Source organism: Gobius niger (genome assembly GCF_951799975.1).
Source record: "Gobius niger genome assembly, chromosome: 14".
Classification (NCBI taxonomy): Eukaryota; Metazoa; Chordata; class Actinopteri; order Gobiiformes; family Gobiidae; genus Gobius; species Gobius niger.
In genome coordinates this window covers 21,657,071-21,682,302 of record NC_136865.1, presented here as the reverse complement: position 1 = coordinate 21,682,302, position 25,232 = coordinate 21,657,071, and the positions used below count along the sequence as shown (strand labels likewise).

The following is a 25,232-nucleotide window of genomic DNA, read 5'->3' as shown; positions in this document are numbered from 1 at the left end:
CGTTACAGAGCAGCGCCGCAGGCTCAGACCTCTGTCCGTGAGCCAGTCAACCGCCTCGTCCGCCTTGTCCCGCTCATCCCGCTTATGTCCAGCTCATGTCACCGTGTCAAACGTCTGGGCGCATCTTTGTGCCACTGGGTCACCACACTGAGACGCAGCTGACAGAGGACACTGGCCTCTCTCTGAACCCAGGACTGACCTCCTCAAATACAGGAGATCTCTGGTTTATGTCCTGATCCAGTAAAGAGAAGAGAGAGGCAGAGCAGGGGGACCCAGCACTGAGGGACTGAACAGTGTTTGAGAGTTTAAACGCCTCGGAAAATTAATTTCGTTTATGCACATTGACTAGCTGATTCCCCTCATACACAGTTTACAAGTGAGCCCCCAGCCCTGTAAAGTGCAAATGTTGTAAAATGTCATCGTTCTATGAGGCTAATGTGAGTGAATGATGCAGCAGGAGTGCGGGCTCAGCAAGAGCTGCAGCAGCTCACTGATCTTTAGAAAAGGTGAACTTTAGGTAAGTGCCGCCACTAAAATACGGCTGTCGGCAGCAAAATAATAGGTTTGTGGGGTGTTCTCAGCAAACTCTGCTTTACAGGACTTCAGGCTAAAATTGTTCTACTACTGGGCCAGATTAATAATCATTCACTTGTTTATTTGCACAAATGAGTTCTTTTATACTTACAGAACGCTCCAAAAACTTTGCTAAACTTTCTCTGCATCCATTTATTCTCATCATCATTTGCCCTGAACTAGAAAACATGTATTGGCCCCATCTGTTTGCTGCAGCATTGTTCTAATGGGCTCTTGTCGGGCTGCATGTGTGGACCATACATCTCACAGTGGGACAGGTGCTGCAGGCTCCACCTCTTCAGCTGAAGAGATCTGCTCCTGCATCCCGTATGGAGATGGTCTCGGTCACACTCATTATTTTTGACACATTTATTTTCCATTCCCCTTTCCTCAAATTGTTTTAGTGTGGGGTTTTCTACCCGAGATATCCAAAGAAAGAGCGGTTTTAAATTACCCCAACTGCCTGTGTTTTTGGTGACCAAATACGCAGCATAAGAGATAGAGACAAGTGTCAAACTCTCTGTATATTTTCTTTGTACTAAAAAGGTAAAGACTTTTTATTTTTTATATTTTAATTTGTGGTTTTATTCTTTGACTTGAATTCTGCCTGGGTATGTAAAACAAGTTTTGTTATTTTTCATATTCTTTGAAAAATAGAAAAAACTTTTTTTTTTTGGCCAGGGTATGTTAACTTTTGAACACAACTGTATATATCTATATAAACTACTGTTCTTAACTGTAAAACTGGTGTTTTTGAGGACAGCTGGGGATGCCACAATGTGAGAAAAACACTTGAGAAAAAGATCTTAAAGGAGCTAAAGGCAAGTTAGCCCTTTTATACTCACTACTGCCACCTCTGGTCATACGTGTAACTGCACCTTCTATATTAAGCTCATGCATGACGGCACTTCGGACCCGAATTAACACCATTTTGAGTGACAGTTGTGGTGAACAGGTCTGGGTTAATTCTACACATTAGAAAATATATACTTTTTTACATTTTTTACTCTGTATAGTCCCTTTAAGAACTTATGGAAGAACAATTTGGTGCGACAATAAAAAACATCTTATAATGCAAATAATGTATTTGCATCCGGGTTAAATTTGAAATGCAGAGTGAAATAGCCCACAATCTTAAAACTGGAGAGAGAACAACGGTTTTGCCTGCAGTGTCTCACGTTATGAAGAAAATTCCACACTCTAGGTCGTTCTACAATCTCTATCCATGTTCCTAAATGTCCCCCACCACAGCACTACAAGGCACTCATCTGTGAAGTCCCAGTCTTCATTATCCCACAAGTTCAGTTTATCCACTAATAACCCATTCATCTCTCCCCTGCTAATCTCTGTTTAGCCCTGGCGACACACACGCACACATTTTGCCCATAATCTATAATTGAATCCACTCACGCCCAGGAGAACTGCCCTTTTTAACACTATAGCTCTTCTATAGTGAGGCGCTCAAAAATGGCGGCCATCGCATTAACCCTTTGCACCCTGACGCCTTTGTTGTGGGTGTAATTCCAAGCGGTCTCCACCCCGCTCATTTTCAATTAGCGAGCTTGGCATTACACTGGGTGACATTTGTTCGGGTAGCAATGGGGCAAGAAAAGATGGGACAGCGGCACAAGCTAAATATCGCTTTGTCCATTTGCACCACGAGAACAAGAGAGGCGCACACGGCATACAGAGGGAGTTCTGATTACGTGCTGTAGCGTTTTTACGTTTATCATTGGCCATTTCTCCTTCCAAACTGTCTCAGGACAAGCAAAGGTAACTGGACTCTTAGTGGCCCCCAGCTGATTTTAGGTGTCAATTACTTTCCTCATCCAAGGACAGGGCAATAAATCTAAATCATTCCATTAATTCCTGCTTTAAAAATCAATGATGTGAAAGATTGCTTAATTGTGCAGAGTGTCAGACCACTCTGAAGTGACCAATTACATATAGTAACACCAGCAGAAAACCTACAGCGACTTTCTGAGAACCCTCCGCTACTTCACAAAAGTGTTGTGTTTAAGGAGTGTGCAGTGTAGTTTTCTACAACCAATGCTTGTTTCTGCCCAAACCCCACAGCCGCTCTCCTCTGAGAACACCGGGCTAAACTTTGGCCCTTTTCTCCGTGAGCTGTCAATCACAGGCAGCAGCGTGTGAGAGGTTTGAGGATAAACTCTGAGTTACTGTGAATCCAGTTTATTCCTAACTGTATTTTGAGCAGATCAGGCTTCGATAAGTTAAAAGGGCTAAACTATACAATTGTCACTTTAATCTGAATAATCACCTTCTTCCTTTATTAGCAACTGTAATGGCTAATAGTAATGTATGAGTTTACCATTTATAAGGACTATCGCAGAGATTTTTTATTTATTTATTGGTTTATTTGGTCGCGACCGTGCATGTTGATGAACATACATGGGTCTCATGCATGTAAACAAGCCACACCGGATTGTAGCTTTGGGCTAATTTCCATCCGTTGTTCCCCATGCGCACTCACAGACACTCACATTCATCCTGGCCTATTGTACATGTTTTTAGTGGTAGGGGAAACCGGAGTACCCGGAGGAAACCTACGCAGACGCGGGGAGAACATGTAAACTCCACACAGAAAGGCCCTGTCCCTGGTGAGAATCAAACCCGGACCTTCTAGCTGTGAAGCACGAGCGCTAACCGCTGTGCTACCGTGCCGCCAGAGATGAGGTTAGGTCCCTAAGAATTCAAAATCTGTATTTCTTTCATCTCAATGATATTGAGCCAAAGGTTTGAACAAAGGTTTCATTCAGATGCTCTTAGTCAGGATCAAATTGCTTATTAGAAACTGAAGACAGTACATTTAATTATTTTTAAAGTAAAGGGTGTGTCCGGATTCGTGCCCAGTCCCACCAGGACAGACTGAATGAACAATATTACAAAAGCCATTCAGAGCAATCACAGACTAATATCAGATTAACTACAGCAACGAGGTCACAGCAGATTATGTTACTTTAGTTTGAGAGATTTTTCCATATTGGGCCTCAATGATGCAACATCGATCAGTGGTTGGTCAGCTGATCTGATGCAACACGCCAGTAATTATTGATTAAACTTTAATTCCTTGCTGAAGCCTCCACAGTCACTTCTGGTTATCGGGCTTTCATCAGCTCTCAGCGGGACTTTGCTCTTTCAAATTACGGTGATGGGTTTTATTCTGTGTGTAGTTTGTGCTTGAGGATTTTGTCACTTGTTTGAATGGAGAAATTAAGGCAAATAAATCATTTTTTGACATGTAGTGGAACAAAAAAAAGAACATTGAACATTGCTTTTAAATCATATTAAAAACATATGTAGCATATTCTATGCCGCATTCATGTGGTTCTTGGGAACTGGGGAAAACGTACATGAACACTCGCTCAACTGGGGAACTCGGGTCTGCCTGCCTGTGGAAATCAGCTGATTTGTCCAGTTATCATTTAATGTGAGCTTTTTAGTTAATCTCAGCTACATGGTGGGAGCTGTGATCCTTGGAGTAACACATTAAAAAGGATATTTATGGTCCATATGATAAAAAAACAAAAAACGAACTTTCGCTTTTGAGACGCTAACGCCAAGATTCAAATGGTTAGGCACTAATTAGGGATAAAAAAAACCTTATCACATAATGACATCAAAATCCCCATATACCGTTGTAAACAGCACACGCAAACCAACTGGGGACAATGTTGCCACATCTCGGGAAAACAAACTCCCCAGTCCACAGGAATGCAGCATTATGTTGCCATATTGGTTACTTGCCTGTGCAGGCCGGGGCCCTACTGGATGAAACTCAATAAAGATTGTTATGCTTGAAACAGTTCTCTTCAAAAATTTATATTAATAAAAATAAAATTAAAAAAAAGAATAAACCCATACTATTCTATACAACAAAGATTTGGGTAAAACGTCAGCAAAGGTTCTCAAACTGTGATATGTTGTCTGCTTCAGATGATACCTTTGTTCTAAAGATGATTTTTATTTTTGGTTTTGGTTCACTACTAATTGAGACCTAATTTAGTCTCAGTCAGATATTTTTTATTTACGTCAGTTTTGCAAGATTGACTCACAGCTCCAACAGTTTCTCTTTGTTTCCATTTTCTCACTGAATTGTCTTAAAGCAGAACAAAGTAACTTGTTTACCTTCATAAATCCTTTTCATAGTCGCACTGGGGGCAATACTAGTGTTAATGGGATGATTGGGGGGTCTTTCATCTCCCCCTGGTGCCTCTGGCCAGAAAATCACGCTTTTCCTGCTCTGACCCGTAGACCATATACACACTAATGGAAACACGAAGAAGAAGCTAACAGGCTAACGGGCAAAGCTAACTGTGAGATAGCGCCACTTAAACAGTATCTCTCCCTTTGTCTTTTCTGTCAGTGTAGTATTTACTCTCCCAGACAATTGATCAGTTAAAAAAATAAATGCAACATGCTACGACACCTGCAGTAGCGCTTATGGCCTCTAGGGGCATGAGTTACTTAGTTCTGCTTTAATTGTCTAATAAAGCCCCCGACCAATATCTAGACGAAAGCGGTCACATACCCATAGGTAGTAGGTGAACTGCAGGGCGAAGATGGCGATGCCCTCGTTGTCGAAGGAGCCGGCCACAGACCGGGAGATGTATCCGGGTACTATGGCGATGAAGCAGGCAGCCAGGAGCCCCGCCCCCTGGTTCCACAGCTCGCGGGTCAGAAGGAAGGTGGAGATCGATGTGAGTCCGCTGAAAACGGGGGCCAAAAACACGCACACGTCCCGGATGTGGACGGTGACGTGCAGGAGGTTTAGAACATAGTGGATCAGGCCCGCCGTCACCATCAGACCGGGGTACACCTGAGGGGAGAGAGGGGAGAAAGATATTTATGGTTAGGTTTTCCAATAGACTTTACTTAGGAATTATTACCTCCAAGTGTTATAGCAGTCTTTAATGGCTAAAAGATGTAAAGAGTTTGTGGAAATGTATTCATTGCAAGATCTAGATGATATACAGCCCTACTTCTGAAGCCGTTTAAAATGTGTGAGCTGAATGTTAAATTTAGAACATAAATATCAAAGTTTATTGGTGGGATTAGAAACTGCAACTCTTGTATTTGACAATTATATTCTCTCTGCCGTCTCAATTACACCATCTATACTGCTTTCCTGATAACAAGCTTTGTGCAGCCACTCTCGTTTCACTAATGATTTCCTCTCACGAGTCAACCATATAATTTGGTCACTTGGTATGACCAATCACATTAGTCAAGAGGTATTTAATTACCAAACTATTGCAAGTCTGAAACAGAAGTCTTGCAATAGATGATAAATTAGTTAAAATCCTTGGTTTGCACAGCATTAGAAGGGTTTAATTATGAGATAGCCTTCACTCTTAGACCCCGGCGTGAACTATCAGACAGGAGATCCAATTAGGTTTTGCTTCAGTGCTCCAGCGGTGTTAAACATGTGAAGGTTGTCCCTATAGTGTGCTCGTCGTAGCGCACCGTGCCGCTATGCTAATAAACTCAGGCCTGTGCGTGGCTAATTAGCCGGAGCCAGAGAGACCTATAATCTTCATCAGCCAATCGACTTCAGTGAAAATCAACGACGTCTTTCGCCCCGAGGACTCGGGCTTTGTCTAATGGAGCGCAATCCGCAGCTTTTACAAATCTAACACAAGTAATTATTAGCTATTTGGATGTCTGTGTGTGGTTAGGTTCAAGTCAGTCCCTAAACAACACCACACCAAAGCAGTAATTTTAGCTCCACAGATGGATAAAAGTCTTCCATTGAGTGGCAACCGCTTTTTTGGGAATTTGACAAATGTTAAACTGAAGTCACTTGTACGAAATCACTGAAATGAGCACGTTGGCCAGGGCTGAATATAAATGGATATCAGCATTTTTGGCACTCCCTTGAAATGGGTTTATTTTGAGTTTGTGATAAATAATTGCTTGGATTTGGATGAGTGGAATCGCCGTGTCGTCACGTCTGAGGCTCTGGTGGGCAAATAGATTAAATAGATAGTGCTATGGTGGGTCAAAACAATGTTCACAAACATGAATAGATCTGCACTGTAAAAGATCTGTGATTTAAATAAACAGCTCTTCACGTCTGGGAAAAATCAGCTGTTTGCCCATTCACCAAAACGTCAGGTGAAAGTGCGGGAACAAACAACAACAGCGACAATCCCTATTGTATTGTGCCTTACAAGATGAAGAAACTTCTCATTGTGCCACATTTTACATTCAATATGCAGACTCAGTTTGGTTAAACTACATTATGTTCAAGAGGCACAGCTGCCCTGGGGCTGCCTGATGGTAACCTGTCAATTTGTGCCAACAGTCTCTCCAACCACCACCAAACACTCACTCAGAGACCACCCTCACTGTCTTGCTTAGAAACAATTATTGGTAAAAGTAGGGCCTTGGCAGAGGTCAACAATTCCTGAGTATTTTAGTCTATTTTAAATATGAGTGTCTTTTTTGTCTTTGGGTAGGACACTTAATCCCTAGTGCGCACTCTAGTCACAGTGATGTCACTGCAGGAAGGACAAACAGTCAGTGGAAACATTTGCAGATCAATCCTCATGACAACCCAACAAAAACAAACAAAAACTTGCATTGATCCATAACAAGTCAAAGTATTTTTTTGTAGATTGGGGGAAAAAAACAACTTTGCAATCAACGGCCCCCTGTTGTTAATTTGACAAAAGAATTATGCCACTTGCACAGTAGGGAAACATCTGCCAATGCTGACAAAATACATTTCCCACAAAATGATTTGAGCCATTGTCCGTATGGCAACAAAGAGTGGTTTATTGGCTTGACAGTGCAGGGTTTTTATAAACTGTCACATTAGAAAGGCTTCCGCCCCGTTATCTAAAGCTCTGGAGAAAGAGAGAATGACAGGGGGTCCTCGGGGAGTCGCTGGTGGGCGGAAGTGAGAGGCAGGACCGGACCGAGCCGCGCCACAAAAGCATTCAACTGTCACATTAACTGATATGGGCCCGTCGCTAGCTGCCAGGCTATCATACACAATTAACGAGGGCTGCCGGGATCACAACGGTTTGATTTTAGAGTTTAAAAAAAGACACGGAAAGAGCAGGGCAGAGGGCAGAGAGGACGAGTGGCCAGACAACAAGGCAAAGGAAGATAAGGGATTTGAAAAGGAAACTAAAGGTGACTGTGTCTAATTCAGGTATGAAGAAATATCAAACCAGGACCAAGTACGTAGTAAGGCTGCTCAATTGTAGAAAAAATAATAATCACGATCATTTTAGTAATAATTGAAATCACAATTATTAAAACGATTAATCTTTTTTTTAAATACAAAAAGAAAATATTTTATTTTCTTCTGTGGACAGCTAAAAAAAAAAAAAAAGTCCAAATTATATTATATTACATATTCTTACGTTTCTAAACTAATCCTCTATTACAGACATCCCTGGCTCACCTGCCCCCTGCTGGCCAGCCCTTACACCTGCCCAAGCAAACCAAGCATGCGGCCTGATGACATCATCGCACAGCGCAGTTTGTTTATGTCGGAGCAAAGCATGTGCCAGTAGCATGTGAAATGTGAAGGGAAAAGAAACAATCATCACAGCGGCAGAAAATAATATGAGTTTGCTTTGAGCTGTGTTTGTGAGATCTGCTCCTCTAAAGAGTTTTCGACTTTTCTGCAACAACCAGCCCTGGGCAAAGGATATCGAGGCTTCTAAACTTTAGTCCTCCTTTCAGCAAAAGGTGAGCATCAGTGGCGCTATCTCAAGAGCTACGTATAACAATTAATTATGTGATATTATTTCTGCGACAAATACATCAGCCCCCCTCACACAAACCGCGCAGGACGGACTTTCTGCGCTTTGGATGGACAAACGGGAAGGCATCCTTAATAATAGTTTATTTCTCGATTATGCCATTTTTGTAATCATCTAGTGTGATAATTGTATCGTAAAATTGTAATTGAAGTTCGATTAATAGCACAGCCCTACCAAGTAGCATCAATATCATTTTTTTCTCAATCTGAAAACACCTTGGCTGTGATGATAATAATGCATTGGTCAAATCACAAAGCATTAAAACAAGGAAGTTGGGTAAAGTGACTCACACAAGAACACAGCACGCTTTACCATCCGAGCACTTTCGCCCCAATTTAATCACAATACTTGTCATAATAATTCTGATTTCTTTATTTTTCTCCAAAATGAAGCACTAAACAAGACACTTCTCAAAAACGTCCACAGTCTGAAAAGCTAACAGGGCTACTAAGATGATCTGAATGATGGAGCATCTATAAATGGGTTTAGAAATTCATTATTATCTAGTAAAGTTTATTCAAAAAGTACAACCATGATCATTCCACGCACTGTGACACATTTCTGCTCATCACACGAGCAGATGGAGCTGCAGCTTGTGTCTTTGTCAGCTGAGATTTCTCAGTCTAGACTCGGTGTGATGACATTTCACAAATCTTAGAAGAATGTCGGAGAGTATTTTTCATGTTTGTCTAATTGGCGTTGTAAGTTCTCTGAAACTTTAAGTAAAATGGTTGCATAAAACATTCAAGCAACTAACATTAAACAAACCACTGCTGCGTTTACAAAATTAGCGCTTTCAGTTCATCTTCACTCATTGTAAATCAGTACTTCACAGCTGGTGAGTCAGAGATGGAAAGTGGTTAAGCGAAAGGGTTGAAATTATGTTCATGCGTTTGAATCCTATAGAAAATTCAGCAAAAAGTAGGTCAGAATATAATGATAAGGGATAAAAGGGGCTGCGCAGCACACTTCGAGACTGGCTGAGAACCAGCAGAATGAGTAAAAAACTAGAAAATTACTGTAATGACTGCAGCTCTGATAGTTTGTTTATAGAGGCCAGTGAGTAGGCCGTTGCAGTCGTCTAACCTGCTGGAGACAAATGCATGGATAAGTCTCTCTAAGTCTGGTTTTGACACTGTTCCTCTGATCTTTGTGATGTTTTTCAGATGGTAAAAAGCTGCTGATGTTGTTTAACTTCAGGTCTGAGTCCATGATTACTCCTAGATTTCTAACAATGGCTCTGTCAGACAGAAACAGCTTTTCCCAGGTCGCTTTCACGTAACCATTACGTTATTCCTGTTATCGGAAGAGCTGGGGATTTTGTCCAGTTGTCCCTAGAGTTGGTTCCTTTTGATATTTATTCTAATTCTTTCACTGTTCCTACTCTTTTTTTCTATGTGGACGAATGTTTAATTGCTGCGTTCGAGGTTAGAATAAAATCAGGAACCCAAAAAAATGAGAATATTCACACCTATTAATGAGTGTCATAGTGAAGAGATAATGAACGTTATTCGCTCTATTCGTCAGTGGTCGTGACTGGAAATGCAACAACTTACCTTTAAACGATGCTCAATTAGAGCCAAAGTCATATCTAAATCAGTAACCGTGTGGAGCGGAGCGGGAAGAAGGGCCATGTTCGACAGATAAAGCTCTGCCAGGCGACTTTCGGTTGCTGCTCTCAACAACAAAGCTGCTTTTATAGATTTCACTCGCAGCCAAAGGGTCACAGACCACTACCTGCTCGGGAAAAGGGCATCAGCGCTGCTAAAATGTCAGCGAATGACAGGCATAGCAGATGGTTTAGGTTTCTGACAACCATGAAAACATGTGGAATAAATTTCACGCTCAAAGGCTGTCATATTTTGGTTAAGTTTTTAAACATAGCACAAGGAGGAGTAAAGCTGCACCCATTCAGAAAAAGAAAATTCCATCTTATACTTGGACAATCGGCAAGCACAGAAAGAGTGACGCCGTGATCATTGTGTTCTTATGGTCCATACTGCGCGATGTCACTCTTCGCCTCAACATCCATTTCCAGGAGTCTGCATAGATTTGCATGATATAAAGGAACATTTGCATTGAGCCAAGTCAATTCTATCTGCCTGCCATCTGTCGCTAAACTTCCATTCAAAAGTGGGTCATGGAGGAGTCTGTATGGCTTTCCAACAACCTTTCCAATACAAGATGAATCAAAACAGTTTGTGTGGACGTAAAGCTTAAAAAATGCTCCCTTCATTGGTCTTCAAAATACTATGCAAACACCATGGGCATGTTTTTAACCTCTTGAACCGGGCACATTTTCTCCAGTTCAGTTGTACCCAAATCTAAAAGCTTCTGGACTGGAGTTTACAGCCTATAGGCTAGAGTAACGTCTCATTAGAAAGCCTAGACCTACAAAACTGATTGTGTCCTATTTGTTGTGTTGTCGCTGTGTTTGTGTCGTGTTTTCATTGATTTTTTGTCTGCTTTTTTGTCATTTTTTTAGTTGTGTTTTTGTTATTGTGGTATTGTTGTTTTTCCGCCACGTTTTTGTTGCTTCTTGTTGCTTTTTTGTTGTATTTTCACCCTCTTTTTTTTTACGCTTTGTTCAAGAAGCTTTTAGATCTGGGTGAAGCCAAACTGGAGAAAATGTGCTCTGTTCAGGTGGGGGTTAAGAGGAAAATGTCAATATTAAGTCTCATCTCGCAATGGCAACATTGTAGGTAATGTTATAAAGCCCAAACTTGGTTTAAGTTCAAGGTCTGACACATACAGCGGTGTCCAAAATGTTTTCATAACAGGCCATATGCAGTATTCAGCAGAGGCTTTATATAAGCCACAACACATTTATTCAGGGTTCAGGCATCACTGCCAGCTCTGTCTCAAACTAAAATGATTTTATGGAGGCTATGACGGTTTGAAGGTTTTTAGTCACCTTGTAATGTAAAAATCTGTCAATGAGAAACACATTACCCCTTACCTTGTCCAGAGAAAGTATAGCAACTGGCTAGAGCCACTTAAACAGTATTTACAATTAGCTCCATTGTGTAATTGGATGTACAATATCCCTCTCTCCTCTTGTCTTTTCTGTCAGTGTAGTATTTACTCTCAGGGACAATTAATGAGTAAAAAACGCAACATGCTACGACACCTGCAGTTGTACTTGTGGCCTCTAGGGGCATAAGTTACTTAGTACTGCTTTAAGACTACGATTAGGTTTAGGGTGAGTTTAGATTAGTTTAAGATAGCGTCGTCCTGTAGAGGTGACGTCATTTCCTGTGGAAAAGTGAAGCTCAACTGATCCCGGTTATGACGGTATGAAGGTTTTTAAACTTGTAGTAAAAAGTAAAGTGCTACACATGGCAATTTGGGACACTTCTGCATGATGCCTGAGGGCCAATGAAAATTGGTCCAACAGCCCCCGGGCCATAGTTGGGACATCATTGGTCTAACCATTAAGCCTTGTGGTCACAATGGTAAAAATCTGTCAATGAGAAACACATGACTTCACCCCTCACCCTGTCCAGAGAAAGTATAGCAACTGGCAGGATATTCAGTATAAATATTACAACATGCTCAAATGAAGCCATAAGGAAGCAACCAAAAAGTTCAAGGCAAAACCCAGGGATTCATATCATTTTCATTTGATCACTATGATCATAATAATAAAAACACTGACTGTGACACAATTTAACTCACTGTCTTGTTCCGCCAAGCAGCCTGCCAAATGAAAGCAATGTTGTGGCGTGTTTTCAGCGGGATGGATGTGGAAACTATCATCCTCTGACATGGTGAAAATAACAGGAGCAGCATGACCCTCCTAATAGCTGGGTAATTGCTAAGAGACAGCGCCGGACATCTCGGGGTCAGTGGCAACACAAGACAAATTACACCCAGTCCCATGAAAACACTGCACTTGACATTTACAATAATATACTTTTTAACTTTAACCTGATTGAGCTTCCAGGAAGGATAATTGTATTAATTTTAAATATTGGCCAGGGGTTTTTCATCAATTTTGAGCAAGGAGGAAAGATGCCAAAATTGAAGGGAAATTTGTATTGTTGGCGAGAAAATATAAAACCCTACTTTCTGACCTCAATCATACCCAGATAAATAAAAAATAAAAGCTTCAAGCAAAGGCCAAAAACTAAAATTAGCCAGTGATTGCAAAGCAGTCAGTCTGCTGCTTGTCTGCATACAATAGAGGTTTGTGAGCTACAAATTGCAGGGTTGATTTGAATCAGGCAGGTCTATTATTATCATTACACTTTCTAAAATGGAGGTTGAATCCACTGCTCAAGCTCTTTCCATGCTGATGAACCCAACTCTTTTTCAGGACAATAATATTCTTAAATTAGACCAAAAACGGATGAGATCATTCGAAATTAAATCATCACTAAGGAAATGTTATTAAACTAAGATTGTATTTCCGTCATGTCTTTCAAAGCATTAGCTGCATTATGAAATAGTTTGGACTCAAGTCTCCATAAATCTATGGCGTTAAGTCTACTGTACCATTTATTGAGCTACAAAGCATATACACCACATGTAAAATGGTAATAACTTCAAGAGTTGTAAGACAAGAGGCTAGTATTGTGTGAAGAAAATCCAATCCACCTAAATTTAACCCGCAACAGTTGCTTCCCCTCTAAGACAGAAAGGCAATAATCCAAGCAGTTTTCTTCAATCAGGTAAAATCCATGTTAAATCAAATTGATCTGACCAATATTCATCCATAGTAAGCTGCCTTTTTAATGAAGTCAGTCTTTGTTGCAGAAATACACCAGAAATGACGTCACATCCACTTTTTACCCCCACAACATTTATCTAAATTAACATCAATAAAACGCCTTAGTCAATAAACTCCACTATACTTAAAGCAGTACGAAGTAACTTGTTTACCTTAATAAATCCATTCCGTAGCCCCTCTGGGGATAATACAAGTGTTAATGGGAATATTTGGGGGTCTTTCATCTTCCCCGGTGTCTCTGGCTAGAAAACCACAATTGCAACTTCGCTGCCTCCAGGTAGGAGTCACGAAGAAGAAGCCAACAGGCTAACGGGCAAAGCTAACTGCGGTGTAATTGGATGTACAATATCCCTCTCTCCCTTTGTCTTTTCTGGCAGTGTAGTATTTACTCTCACGGACAATTAATGAGTAAAAACCTGCAACATGCTACGACACCTGCAGTGGTGCTTGTGGCCTCTAGGGGCATGAGTTACATAGTTCTGCTTTAAGATTACAATTAGGTCTAGGATTAGTTTGGATTAGTTTAAGATAGCGTCGTCCTGTAGGGGTGATGTCATTTCCTGTGGACAGCGGAGAAACAAGTGAGCAGCTTGTCCAAATCGCCAACAGAATGAGGGACTAAATAGTCTATCATATACCCTCTATAGTGAATGAGGGGTTAGGAGCTACGGTGGACATTCGGACACAGTATTTGTTTTAAGTTGATGAGGGGAAATCAGAGCAAACCCAGGGGAGCTCTGGAAAGGCTCACACGCTCCAGCAATCAAGCTCCTTGCCACAGGCCATTTCTTTAGTAGAAACATTTACACTTCACAATTTATGGCTCTTGGGGTGAGAAGTGGTCAGTTGTTGAGGGATTGATCTAGATATCGTTCTGTCCAAGGTACAAATCCCGCCTCTTTCCTTTCCGCAATATTGTCTCAATCCTCTTTTTGCTGATCGTGTGATTCTGGGCATCGTTCACAATGTACTGACAGCTGCAAATCATACTCTAGCCCCGTCTCTTGCTCACCTCCCCCCCTCTCCTACCCCCTAGAATGCAATTTGCCATTTTGTAAAGGACTCTGTGATGAGACATTGAGGAAATAGCAGGGCATATCAACTTAACAATTAAAATATTCATGTGGATACAGTCCTGAGATATTGACACTGACAGGAAGTGGGTCGGTGTGTTGCTTTCCAATTCCTGGTAAGACGCTGTGAGCGGGCAGAAAATTAAATTAATTTCACTGAATTATGCAGTAAAAAAGTGAAGCTGACATGCACTGTGCAGAGATTAGGACGATTTGCAGTGATCTTCAAATGAGGTTTGGTTTAGATAATATTACTTGTATTTGGTTCTTGCACACAAGAAATGTAAAATTGAGAATAAAAACAGTGGACAAGCAGCAAGTTACAAGTATTTTTCTAATGTCCAATTACTAAATTGTTTTAATGACAAAATGCAAAAAAGCTCTCAGTATGAGGCACAATTTCGACATTCAAAAACAAACTAAATACAACTCTTGAGCAGAATCTATGGTCGTGTTTGAAAACAGTTAAGGGGGAAAACAATTTGGAGAAAAATCTAAACTTTCCCTAATTATTCTAAAACTACTTTAACAAACGCTGAATTATGAATATAGTTTTCTACTAAATAAAGATACAAAAACATGGAGAGGAGCAAAGTGGTTCAATAGCCCATAAATACATAAATAACGGAGATGCTAACACGGTGCTTCATATTAGCATCGAGCTAATGCTAACAGTTAGTGTTGTGCCACACAAATGTGTTCATTTGTCATATTTCAGTTGAAGTTGTTTATGTTTGTTTACTTAGTAGCAATGCAGGAAGGCGAACAGGACAGTAGGTGGCAGCATGCACCTTAGTTTGGTTAGAAGAAGAAAAAAACAGGAAGTACATAGCTATGCAGCACTAGCTTCAGACATGTGTGAGCTCTCTCTGTCTTCTGCTCTGGTTTGACCGCTTTCTTTCCTCCTTCTTCGCTAAAGCATCGTCTGTAAGTATTTAACATCAAATAGCATTAGATTGTCTGTTCATATATTTTTTGTAACATTTTGAGCCTACGAGCTAATTGGTTTGTGCTAGGCTAGTTAGCTTTTTGCTTATCTCTTATATTTTTGTATTGTGTTACAGTTTTACAAGATTCTCAGAAAACTTCATGGAAGTACATCCGCTGTGTCCTGGAGTTTTCTTGGGAGTGTTTAAGCTGAATGGAACATAGTCCTGACAGTTAGCTAGCGCTAGCTACGACTGCCATTTTTTCACTTCTACTGAACAATCTGCTATGAGAAAATATCCATACGGGACCGATTTACACTTGACTTTCTTTATGTGTGATAAATAAGTTCATATTCCACCAGAAAATGGGTAAAAAGAGTGGAAAATTGTGTTTCCCAAAAGATTCTATTTTCCCACTGGACAAAGCCACGCCCCCTTCTATGACACAATGCCGTCTGTATCTATCCATAAACTACTGACTCTATAATGAGTTTTACAGGTGACAAGGAGAAAAACACAGCAGAGTTAGCCTCCATTCAGTCGGTGTTTTCAGACTGACAGTGAAAGTCCAGGGCTCACAGTATTTCTGCTTTAGTCCCATGGGTTCTATCCCTGTCAGTCTACCCCAGGGGAAACTGACCCCTGTGTGTTGAGTGACTGAAGAACAAACAAAACAAATCTCTGACACTTGGGGGGGACTTGTGTCATGTGAAAAGCGCCTCCATTCCATTCCACAGCGCCACACACAGGCCTGGCAGATGAATCGCAGCAGTTTTACACACATGACTGACTTCGTGTGGACGTGCACATTTACTGAGCTGGGTCCGCGTTTACAGAGAAAGTTTTGTCTTCGTATGGATATATCTCAAATTATTACCAGTCTAATCCACACGAGTTTCTGCTGACAGCAAATTGGTAATGCAGTATCCTTGTCACAGCAGCCCTACATTTATTATGGTCTGCCGCCCAGTCAAACACCATTACATGAGCTGCAGATAATTGACTATGACAGACGAACGCTGATGGATGCCTTTTGAATTCGCTCAGCTGCAGTGAATATAAATATATAAATTAACATCTAAAGAGTGTGTACCATCTGCTTAGCGCCGTTATGACAAGTGTACCATATGAATCTGAGCCAAAAGCATCCCTCAAGAGTGCACAAAGACCAGGGATTTCAGTAGACACACAATGGGCTGACAAAAACGTGGCACGCCCCCCGGGCCAACTCTGAAAACTAATTCTGATGATACTTGTACAAAGTTAAGACAAGGAGACAGTTCATTTTAAAAGAGCCTAATTGAGCTGAGAGCATTAAGTCACACTCCCCTCTATGTAAATGAACTGAGTGAGACGTTATACAGTCCTGCTGCATCATTAGCTGTGGTGGGTAGTGATGGAGGAGACAGGTGGGGTTTGTTAAAGAGCACAAGGAGAAGGATCGAGCGCTGGCATTTTACTTTGGCCCAAATGAATCCAAGACCTGCAGCAGAAAAGTGGGAGAGAAAAGGTGATACGGCAAGTACTTCTTTTTATTATCTTTTTTAAAAAAGAAGCACAATGTTTTTGGGGAGTTGTTAAGGCAGGTAAACAGGAAATACCATTCAGCCAAAGGGAATTTGTCGAGAGAAGTTTGTGATGCACTGACAAGGAGCCAAAAAGCTCCTGCAGGCTAACACAGATCTACAGCTGAACTTAAGCATACAGCGAGGTATGAAACACGGAGTAACCAAGATTGAGTTGATGTGCACCGGCCTTGGCAATGACTGTACTTGCCTTTCCCAGTGCATAACAACAGCTTAAGTGTCATCCCATGTCAAACGTTCAAATTTCGAGGCTTTGCGAAGCTGTTGCACTCTCCCAGCGTCAGTACAACATCTTGCAGGAAAGTGAAGGCAGCATTGGATCTTTTGGCATTGCAGGGGCTTATTGAAATAATGCCACAGTGAACGTGAGCTGTGATAAAAGCTTAAGGCGGTATTGTGTAATTCTATATATAAAAATATATATATATATAATATATATTTCTATATAAATAAAGATCTTCTCCTTCTGTAATTGAATTTCTATGTCTGGTACATTGAGTTGTCTTGATTATGAAATGAACCATCCATCCATTTTCTTCCACTTGTCCGTTGCCGGGTCATGGGGGCAGCTGTTGGAGTTTCCCAAATCACATTGCACCAGCCCCTTATGGCCTCCTGCAGGTGGTGGGTCCACAGAAGGACAGCTTCATGGTTCTAACCAGGCCTGTTGGTCTCTCATAAGGGGCTTCTGAACCGCTCTTTGTCTGACCCATCAGCTAGGACCTGTTTGCCCTGGGAGACCCTACCAGGGGCACAAAGCCCTCGACAATAGAGCCCCCAGGATCATTCGAGTGCTCAAACCCCCCCACCATGTTAAGGTGGCGGTTCCAGGAGGGTGAAATGAGCCATACAAATAAACATGCATTACTTTTTATTAACATATAAATAATTCAAATCTACTGATTATTTGAGGTATTATGATTTGAAACAGTTTTACTCATTAGATTCCTGGCACTTGTTTTTTAGCCACATCCCCCCCCCCCCCGGCCAGCACACATTACAATGCCAACTTTCCTTCTCAAAGTCAGTCAGAGGATTCTTGGCAGTCGCCTTGTTGCTGCGTGCCTTTCTGACCCAGAGCCGGAGCGGATCCCGGCCCAGCTCGGAGCCCTCAGACCTGGAAGTGCTGACTCCTCTCACAGCCGGCGCTCAGGAGATCACACGCGCGAACGCCTCACACAGCAGGGGCCACGTCTAATTAAGGCAAAGCATCGCTCATCAGCAGAAGTCAGCGATGCCGTGCACAGAAAACTACATTCTGACATCCTGTGGTGCCAGTAACGGAAAAACAAAAAGAGCTCAAGTTGAATGATGGAAACAGTTCTTAACAAGAGGCTACAACAAAAACAACCATGCTAGAAATATTGTGGTATCACTGGTTTTCCGACACAATATGGATCCAATTTTCTAACTTTTTCCAATACAGTATCAAGAGCACAGCGATGATATTGACCTTTCCAGCGATACAGCCGTATAGTTGGCACAGAGAGACACATTGGCAGAGGGGACGGAAGTAGCTCAGTTGGTAGTTTGTTCAATGATTCAAAGGTCAGTGGTTTAATCCCAGCTCCCACTAGTGCATACCATCGCTGAGCCATTGGGCAAGACACATCTGGCTCCTCGTGTCTGCTTACACTGATGTAGGGATGATGGGAGTAGATTTGAGTGGTTTCCTGATGTAATGGATGAGGAAAAGCATAATTTAGCAGCTCAGTCTGCTTGGTCATAAAACTTAAGGTTTGGCAGCTCGACCCCCATTACTGGTAGTGCATACTGCCAATGTGAGCTGAGCAAGACATTTCACCTGCTTTGCTCGTGTGAATATCGAATCCCAGGGCCTAATGATAATCCACTGGCTTCCAACATGGGGGAGCCTGGGATTGCAGAAGGGGGATCTGATCATAAGAGACATTACAGGTTGAGAAAAATGTTCATATATATTACAATTTTAATACATTTTAGTGGAAATACATTCAAAAAGGTCTCCTGTTCTTTCATATGAAGAAACCTGCTCAGTCCTGCTCATTCATTTTTAGATTCATAATACAGCCTCCAATTAGGCCCATTAGAAAAAGTTATTTCTCTTTTAAATATAATAATAATAATCCTTGTCTGCTTTCAAATGTAAAACTTCTTAATAAGCCATTAGTTTTCAAAAGCGTTTCCGTTTTTTCTTCCTCATGCCTCGAGCTCTGCTGTGATTGACAACCGTCTCTATGGAGACTTAAAGTGAAAGGGGCGGAGTTAATGGTGCTGTGGCTCCACTGTGTTTGATCCTCTCTTCCCTTCTCCCACTCACAGGGGAGACAGACTCGGAGAAACTTTGTTTTAGCGGAAGAAAACTCAACCGCGCACTTTGTAAAGCAGCAGAGATCGTCAGAAAGTCGCAGAGTTCTCCACTGACGTCATTTACGAAAACAGTCGCTACCGAGCGTCTGCACGTCAGGAGGGCGTGGAGTGGCAGACACGATTTTACGATTTGGCCATTTCGGCTGTTTTTAAAATAATTAATTTGATTAATTGCTTAGCCCTACCTCCCAGTGGTCTTCATCTACTCTGCCTGTCACCTGGAAACCTTAGTGTTGCTGATGAAGCCTTTTGGATGAGAGGCAAAAAGTCCTACTTTTCAACTAGTGAGTACAGACGATGACTCAAGAACCTTCATCTAGGATTATTTGAGCCAATGAAACGGTAAAAAATCATCAAGTGACAAGGAAAGGACCACATGTGCATAAAACACTGTAAATTCTGTTTTAAATTAGATTGAAATAAATACTTATTGGTCATTGTTAAATGGATTTTGGGGGCTGAGGTTTTGGACCGGGGGCCCGGCCTGGGAACCACTTGCCTAATCAATGGTCTTTGGTGAGAAAACGGCTTTAGGAGTACCACCCAATCCGGTTAAGGTTTATAACAGGATAAGGTCACGTAAACCAGATTGAAACAGGACTAAAATGTGAAAAGTGAAGAAAGGCGTGAAGAAAACAGTGAAATACCTCAGTTAGGGAATGGCTGCATAGCAAACTAGCAAACCTAAGAAAGTAGCATTAAAACAGAAGTTCCAGTCGTCCTGTAAGGCAAACTTCCTCTCTGTGAATACTATTAGCCTCGTCCTTGTCCAGCTGCTGTTTCTAGTGTAAATGTCGTCTCCTCCTCCTCCTCCTCCTCCTCCTCCTCCTCCTCCTCCTCCGAGACACCCCTAAAGGTCAGACTGAGCACCTTCTCTGCTCAGCCAAGATACTCTTTTATTATTCACTTCTACTTACTGTATAACTCAGGCTGTGTCAAATGTAAAATTGAATAAAATATGACTGCATTATTTGGGAGAGAGACGGAGAGGAGAGTGAGAACTTACTGTGCCTCCGACAATCCTGCCCAAAGGATACCACGCTCTTTCATCAAACCAGTTGAGAAATTCGTAGAAGCCATTTGAGGCGAGGTGATGCGTCGATCTGTAGTTGAACCTGCAAAGCAACAAAGGAAGAAGATTTTGTAAGAAGAAGAGTAGGCATCTGCATCCATTTTTAGCTACATTTTGGCAAAATTGTACAGCATTTGACAGAACCGCAGAGGAAACCGCCATATTATTTTGAGATTTTTCTGAAGGCGTATAAGGCTTTAGGGACTTGTTTTCACACTGCGCGTTTTTGTGCGGATGCCAGCTGCTCATAGGTCAGTCCTTGATTTAAGTGAAGAGTGATTTGAAGAAAAAAATGTTCTTTTCACAAATTTTGCAAAACAAGGCAACATTTATCTCGACACCCCCAGTTTGACATTGCCGGAGAAAGACGAAAAAGACAGAAATGAACAAAACTGTCGTGATAAAATGTAATCTGCATCTTCTTGTCTTCTCTACCTTTTCAACCGAATGTTTGTAGTCAAAACATGATCAGACTTTAAAACACATATAGAGGTGTACAACAGACAAACCCCATCAACTCGTAATTCAAAAAAATATACAAAATGTTTCACTATTTCAGTCATGAGGACGATAATGTTATGATGTAATGTCTGGGTTAGAATAACAATGCAGTATCAGGGATGTCGTGTCTTTTCTTTAGGTATTTGATGGCAATTTTCCATCCAAGGAGTCATTTACCAAGCGTTTGCTCATGTGCATGACGAGTAGCACGTGCAGAAGTGGATAGGCAGCAGAGCCATTTCTGCATTTGTTAGTCACGCAGCATTCTCTCATTTACCCTTCATACCAGGTTTAGGGCCCATAAAACTGTAATACAGGCCATTTCAAACGGTACATTTGATACCGTATATGCTATTTTCCAGCTTGCACATGCCGTTTAGCGCATATAGTGATAAATGACCCCCCTGTTTCACCGTCTTATATTTGCTGGTTCTGATCAAGGTCTGTTTATTTAAGGTTTTTTTTATTTTTAAACCCCTGAGTCACCCCTTTCCCCCCAACCACAGCCAGGCACAAAATTTGCAATAATAAACAATCCAATAATAAATGATACACATTACCCCTGCAATATTCCCCGCAATCCACATCCCCAAACCGAGCAAGTTAAGGTCTCTAGATGTCATAAAACGTCTGGACAGAACCCTTTGCTGTGTATCTAATCTTTTCTAATTGACTATAGAACATGACATCCCTAACCCAGCGCCCATATACAGGTGGATGAGCATCTTTCCAATTCAATTCAATCAAATTCATCCACGAGCCAACAGTGTACCAAAGGCTGACTTGTGCCTTTGTCAGACAGGCATCCATAGTCACTCCAAATATTGCACTAAATGGACAGGGTTTCAGGTTCTGATGAGAAAATGCCATGTTAATGTTCATGTCCTGGTTTGAATGAGACGTTGTGGTGGTGCCTTTGTTATTTGTGTTTTGGGCAAAAGGATACAATTCAAGTGCAGTTTTTGTTTTGCAATGGGAAACCCCAGTTTAGGCCAGTCTGGCAAGGACATATTTCTATGACGTCTACTGTATTCTCCTGCAGAGAGGTCTATAAGAGCTGCTGAAACCATTGTGAAGGTGGCACAGTCCAGTCAAGGCGGAGCTTTTCAGGTTGTGTCCGTGTCGTGCTCCCCTGGCTCTTCGGTGTTGTCCCTCCGTGATTTGTCTGTTGTCACACGTTAGGTTCTCACCTGCGTCACTTAGTTTAACTGTAATTGACATTCACAATATTCCCTAACAGGTTCCAAATGCTACAAGTCTTTTGCCCTTGTCCCTTCAAAACTTTACTTCCCTCCTTCCCCCGGTGTGTCATCAAAACACACATCTTATTATTCCCCAGCTCCGTGGATGTCATTTACTGTCAGAGAATATGTAACAGGTTGCTCTGTAGTTGCACAGCTCCTGTAGCTGCCTCTAAAAAAAAAAAGAAAATACCAAAAAACAACACAGAGTCTCCTTCCTACAGTACATAGGGCCCTGGCACGACTATTTGGGAAATGCTTCTTGACGAGACGAACAATGTAAGACGATAGGAGTTAATTTTGGCTTATACCACTCATTTGAATCAAAAGTGTGGGGATATGTAATACACTTGGGTTTGAAACGAGGGCAAATATTGTCAGCATATCACAAAAAAGCAGCATTTTGAAGTGGCCTCTTTATACAGCCACTCCAAAGCTCTATATCTTTGGTGAGCCGAGAGGGGCTGGATGACTGTCAAAGCAGAACTAAAGCGCTGACACCGTGGAGAACATGGCTGCCAGCAGAAGACTTCAGTATCTTCTCTGGCAGCGAGATACCTTCACGACGGCACGTCTCATTAAATGCACCGCGCTTCATAGTATGTTCGGATCAAGGCCAGTATAGCTCCACACGTATAGGAGCTTCATGCGTGGGGCCTATAGCAGCAGAGGGAAGCGTCCTACGCAGTAACAAGCTCTCTGAAGGACAATTACCTGGACAGGATGGCACACGTCAAAAAGTGTGGGAGGGACATGGTGGCAAATCAAAGTCACCATGTAAAAGATGTATCGCTCTGGGTTTCTGATATCTTACAACCACAGGGCAAATGACTAATTATTTTACACCTATTAGAAGCAATTTCTTCTCTAATGAAACAAGATTGGAATAGAAGTTGTTCTGACAAAAACAACAATGATGAGCTACTGCCTAATAAAGCTATAGGGCAAATACCTCATTATTCGCAACTTTATTAAACGTTCCTAATTCATGACAAAATGGGATCACAACGTGTTGACAGTGACAATATTTCACTCTATTCAGTCTAATGAAGAGCGTAATCAAATGTTGTAAATTCACTGTCACCATGGTAATCTGCCATGTAGGTGGACACTGGCAAACAGTGTCCATAAGGGCTATTTTTTGTTTAAATATTTTTAAAAAATAGCCATATTTGATCACTGCCCTGAACATTGCAATAAACAATAAAATGAAATATTTACCTAAACCATTCAACACATGTTTTATTCAATTACTTATTTTTTTATCTAGCGGTGCCATAAGAAGACTTAAAATAATATAAATTCAGGACCAAAACAAGACTAGAATTCAAATAAATTTGAAAAATAGGACGAGAACTTAACTTTGGCTCATCATTAAGGTTACCATACATTTTTATTGCTGGCTGTGTTGGCAAATAATTATGTGTACAGTTATCAAATGGAAGAAACGTAGTGGTTTGGCTAAATATTGTGGCTTCGTTAGTACCTAATATTACGAAAATGGCGTTTTCTCAATATATTGTGCAGCCCTTAAACGCACCCATCAAAACAAAACAAAAATCAAATGACTGGAAAACTGAGTACTGAGTAAAATAAATGAGAAATTAAAGAAGGGCTTCATAAATCTTACAAAACTGACCAGGCAGAACTAAAGAAGACTGAAATGGAATCACTGAGCTGTTCATGGTTCTGCTTGAGCTGCAATGGAACTGCACTCAAAAAAAAAAAATTCAAATCATTGAGTGAATGAGAATGTGCTGGAGCTCCCGCTGAGCCGAGAGGAACTAAAGCAACTGCAGTTTATCTTGGGGCTGCATGAAGTATTGCTATTAGACTTGCAATTTAGGTTCGAAAAAAACAAGCTCCTGTTCATTTACAACACGTCCGGAAGCATTAAAGACGGAAAGATGAAATGCAAAACTAATACAAGAATCACATGCATTTCAGAACATGTTTGTAAAAGTCTAAACAATGGGGTTAGCAGGTTTCACGAATGATAAATCCTCATTTTAATACAGCTCTTTGATCAAACGCAGACACTTTCCCCCCCCACTCTCTTCTTCTGCTGCACGGTCTTGTTAAGCTCTGAGTGAGTAGCACGATTTAATGATAGTGAAGTGTAAACTTTCAGAAGAAGCAGATGACTTAAAGGAACAGGCCACCGTTTTCCCATACTGAGGTATGTTCTTGCGATGCGTAACTGTCTGGTCTTTGTGTGTGCGCTCAGTCAGGCAAAAAGACCAAAGATGTCGTTAGCATTTAGCCTCTCCTCCTCTCCTCTATGGGGCCAAACGGGGATAAAGTTAGAAGCGGCCAAGCTCTTCCATGTTTTCCCCATTTAAATATGGTTACATGACAATCCAAGTGTAGGCGTATTAACACCTTAGGGGCACGTCACCGTCCCCCATATGACCCCATAGGGAGGAGGAGAGGCTAAATGCTAACAACATTTTAGCTCTTTTTGCGTGGCTGGGCACACGCACAAAGACCAGACAGTTACGCATAAAGGGACTATACGGAGTTTAAAAATGTTAAAAGTATGTATTTTCCTCCCCCTACATGTTCCAGCCATGTCCTAATGTGTATCCCAGACCTGTTCACCACAACTGCCTCTAAAATCCTGCACTGTCAGTCAAAAAGTTGTTGATTCGGGTCTGAAGTGTCGTCATGCACGAGCTTAATATAGAAGGTGCAGTTACGAGTAAGACCTGAGGTGGCAGTAGTGAGTATAAAATGTATAAAACTTGCATCTAGCCCCTGTAAGTTTCCTCTGAAAGGCATTACACACTTGATGAATCATGATCAAATTGAAATCATGATGATATTTGCCACATCACCCACGCATTCTCACTCCACTTTCACATAGGGAAGGTGGGTGATGTTTCTTGCCCAAGGAAACAACAACAATAAACAATAAGACGACCTGCTCTACCATCTGAGCCACTATTGTCCTAAGTTTAGCCCAGTTTTAGTCCCCGTCTAAAGAGTGTTATGTTCCAATTCCGCTTTGGTTTTTGGTTTGCCGGTTGTTTGGATCTGATTTAAACCGGCATCACACACCGTTCTAGTCCTTATTTAGATCCAGCCCATTAATAACAATGCTTTCAATGTGAAATATCCTCAGAAGGGGTTCTTGGAGAGTGAAATTTGAGCCTCTCCGCTTCCTGCTCAGTGGAGGCAGTCGCAGCAGCATGAAGAGCGCTGAACGGGACACTGCACTTTAAATCCCTGGCATCAGGACCGGATCATTAATCATCGCACAGGCTCCGAGCTCCCCTCCCTCCTGTCTCCTGTACTGTCCCCCCTTCTTCACCCCACACCTCACCCAGAGATGCGCCTCTTCCCTGGGACTGCCCCGTCTCATCCTGGCCTGA

The 25,232-nt window shown here is 41.6% G+C and overlaps 1 protein-coding gene across 1 annotated transcript in view; it reads right to left on the bottom strand.

Moving 5' to 3' along the window:
• Window positions 1–25,232, bottom strand: part of LOC306973855 (dolichyl-diphosphooligosaccharide--protein glycosyltransferase subunit STT3B) — a 162,987-nt gene that overhangs the window by 80,933 nt on the left and 56,822 nt on the right. The window contains exons 2-3 of the mRNA XM_079570917.1: window positions 20,051–20,159; window positions 5,126–5,413 (exon numbers count right to left, since the gene is read on the bottom strand). Coding sequence (XP_079427043.1) covers window positions 5,126–5,413; window positions 20,051–20,159 — 397 coding nt within the window. The remainder of the gene's footprint in view (window positions 1–5,125; window positions 5,414–20,050; window positions 20,160–25,232) is intronic.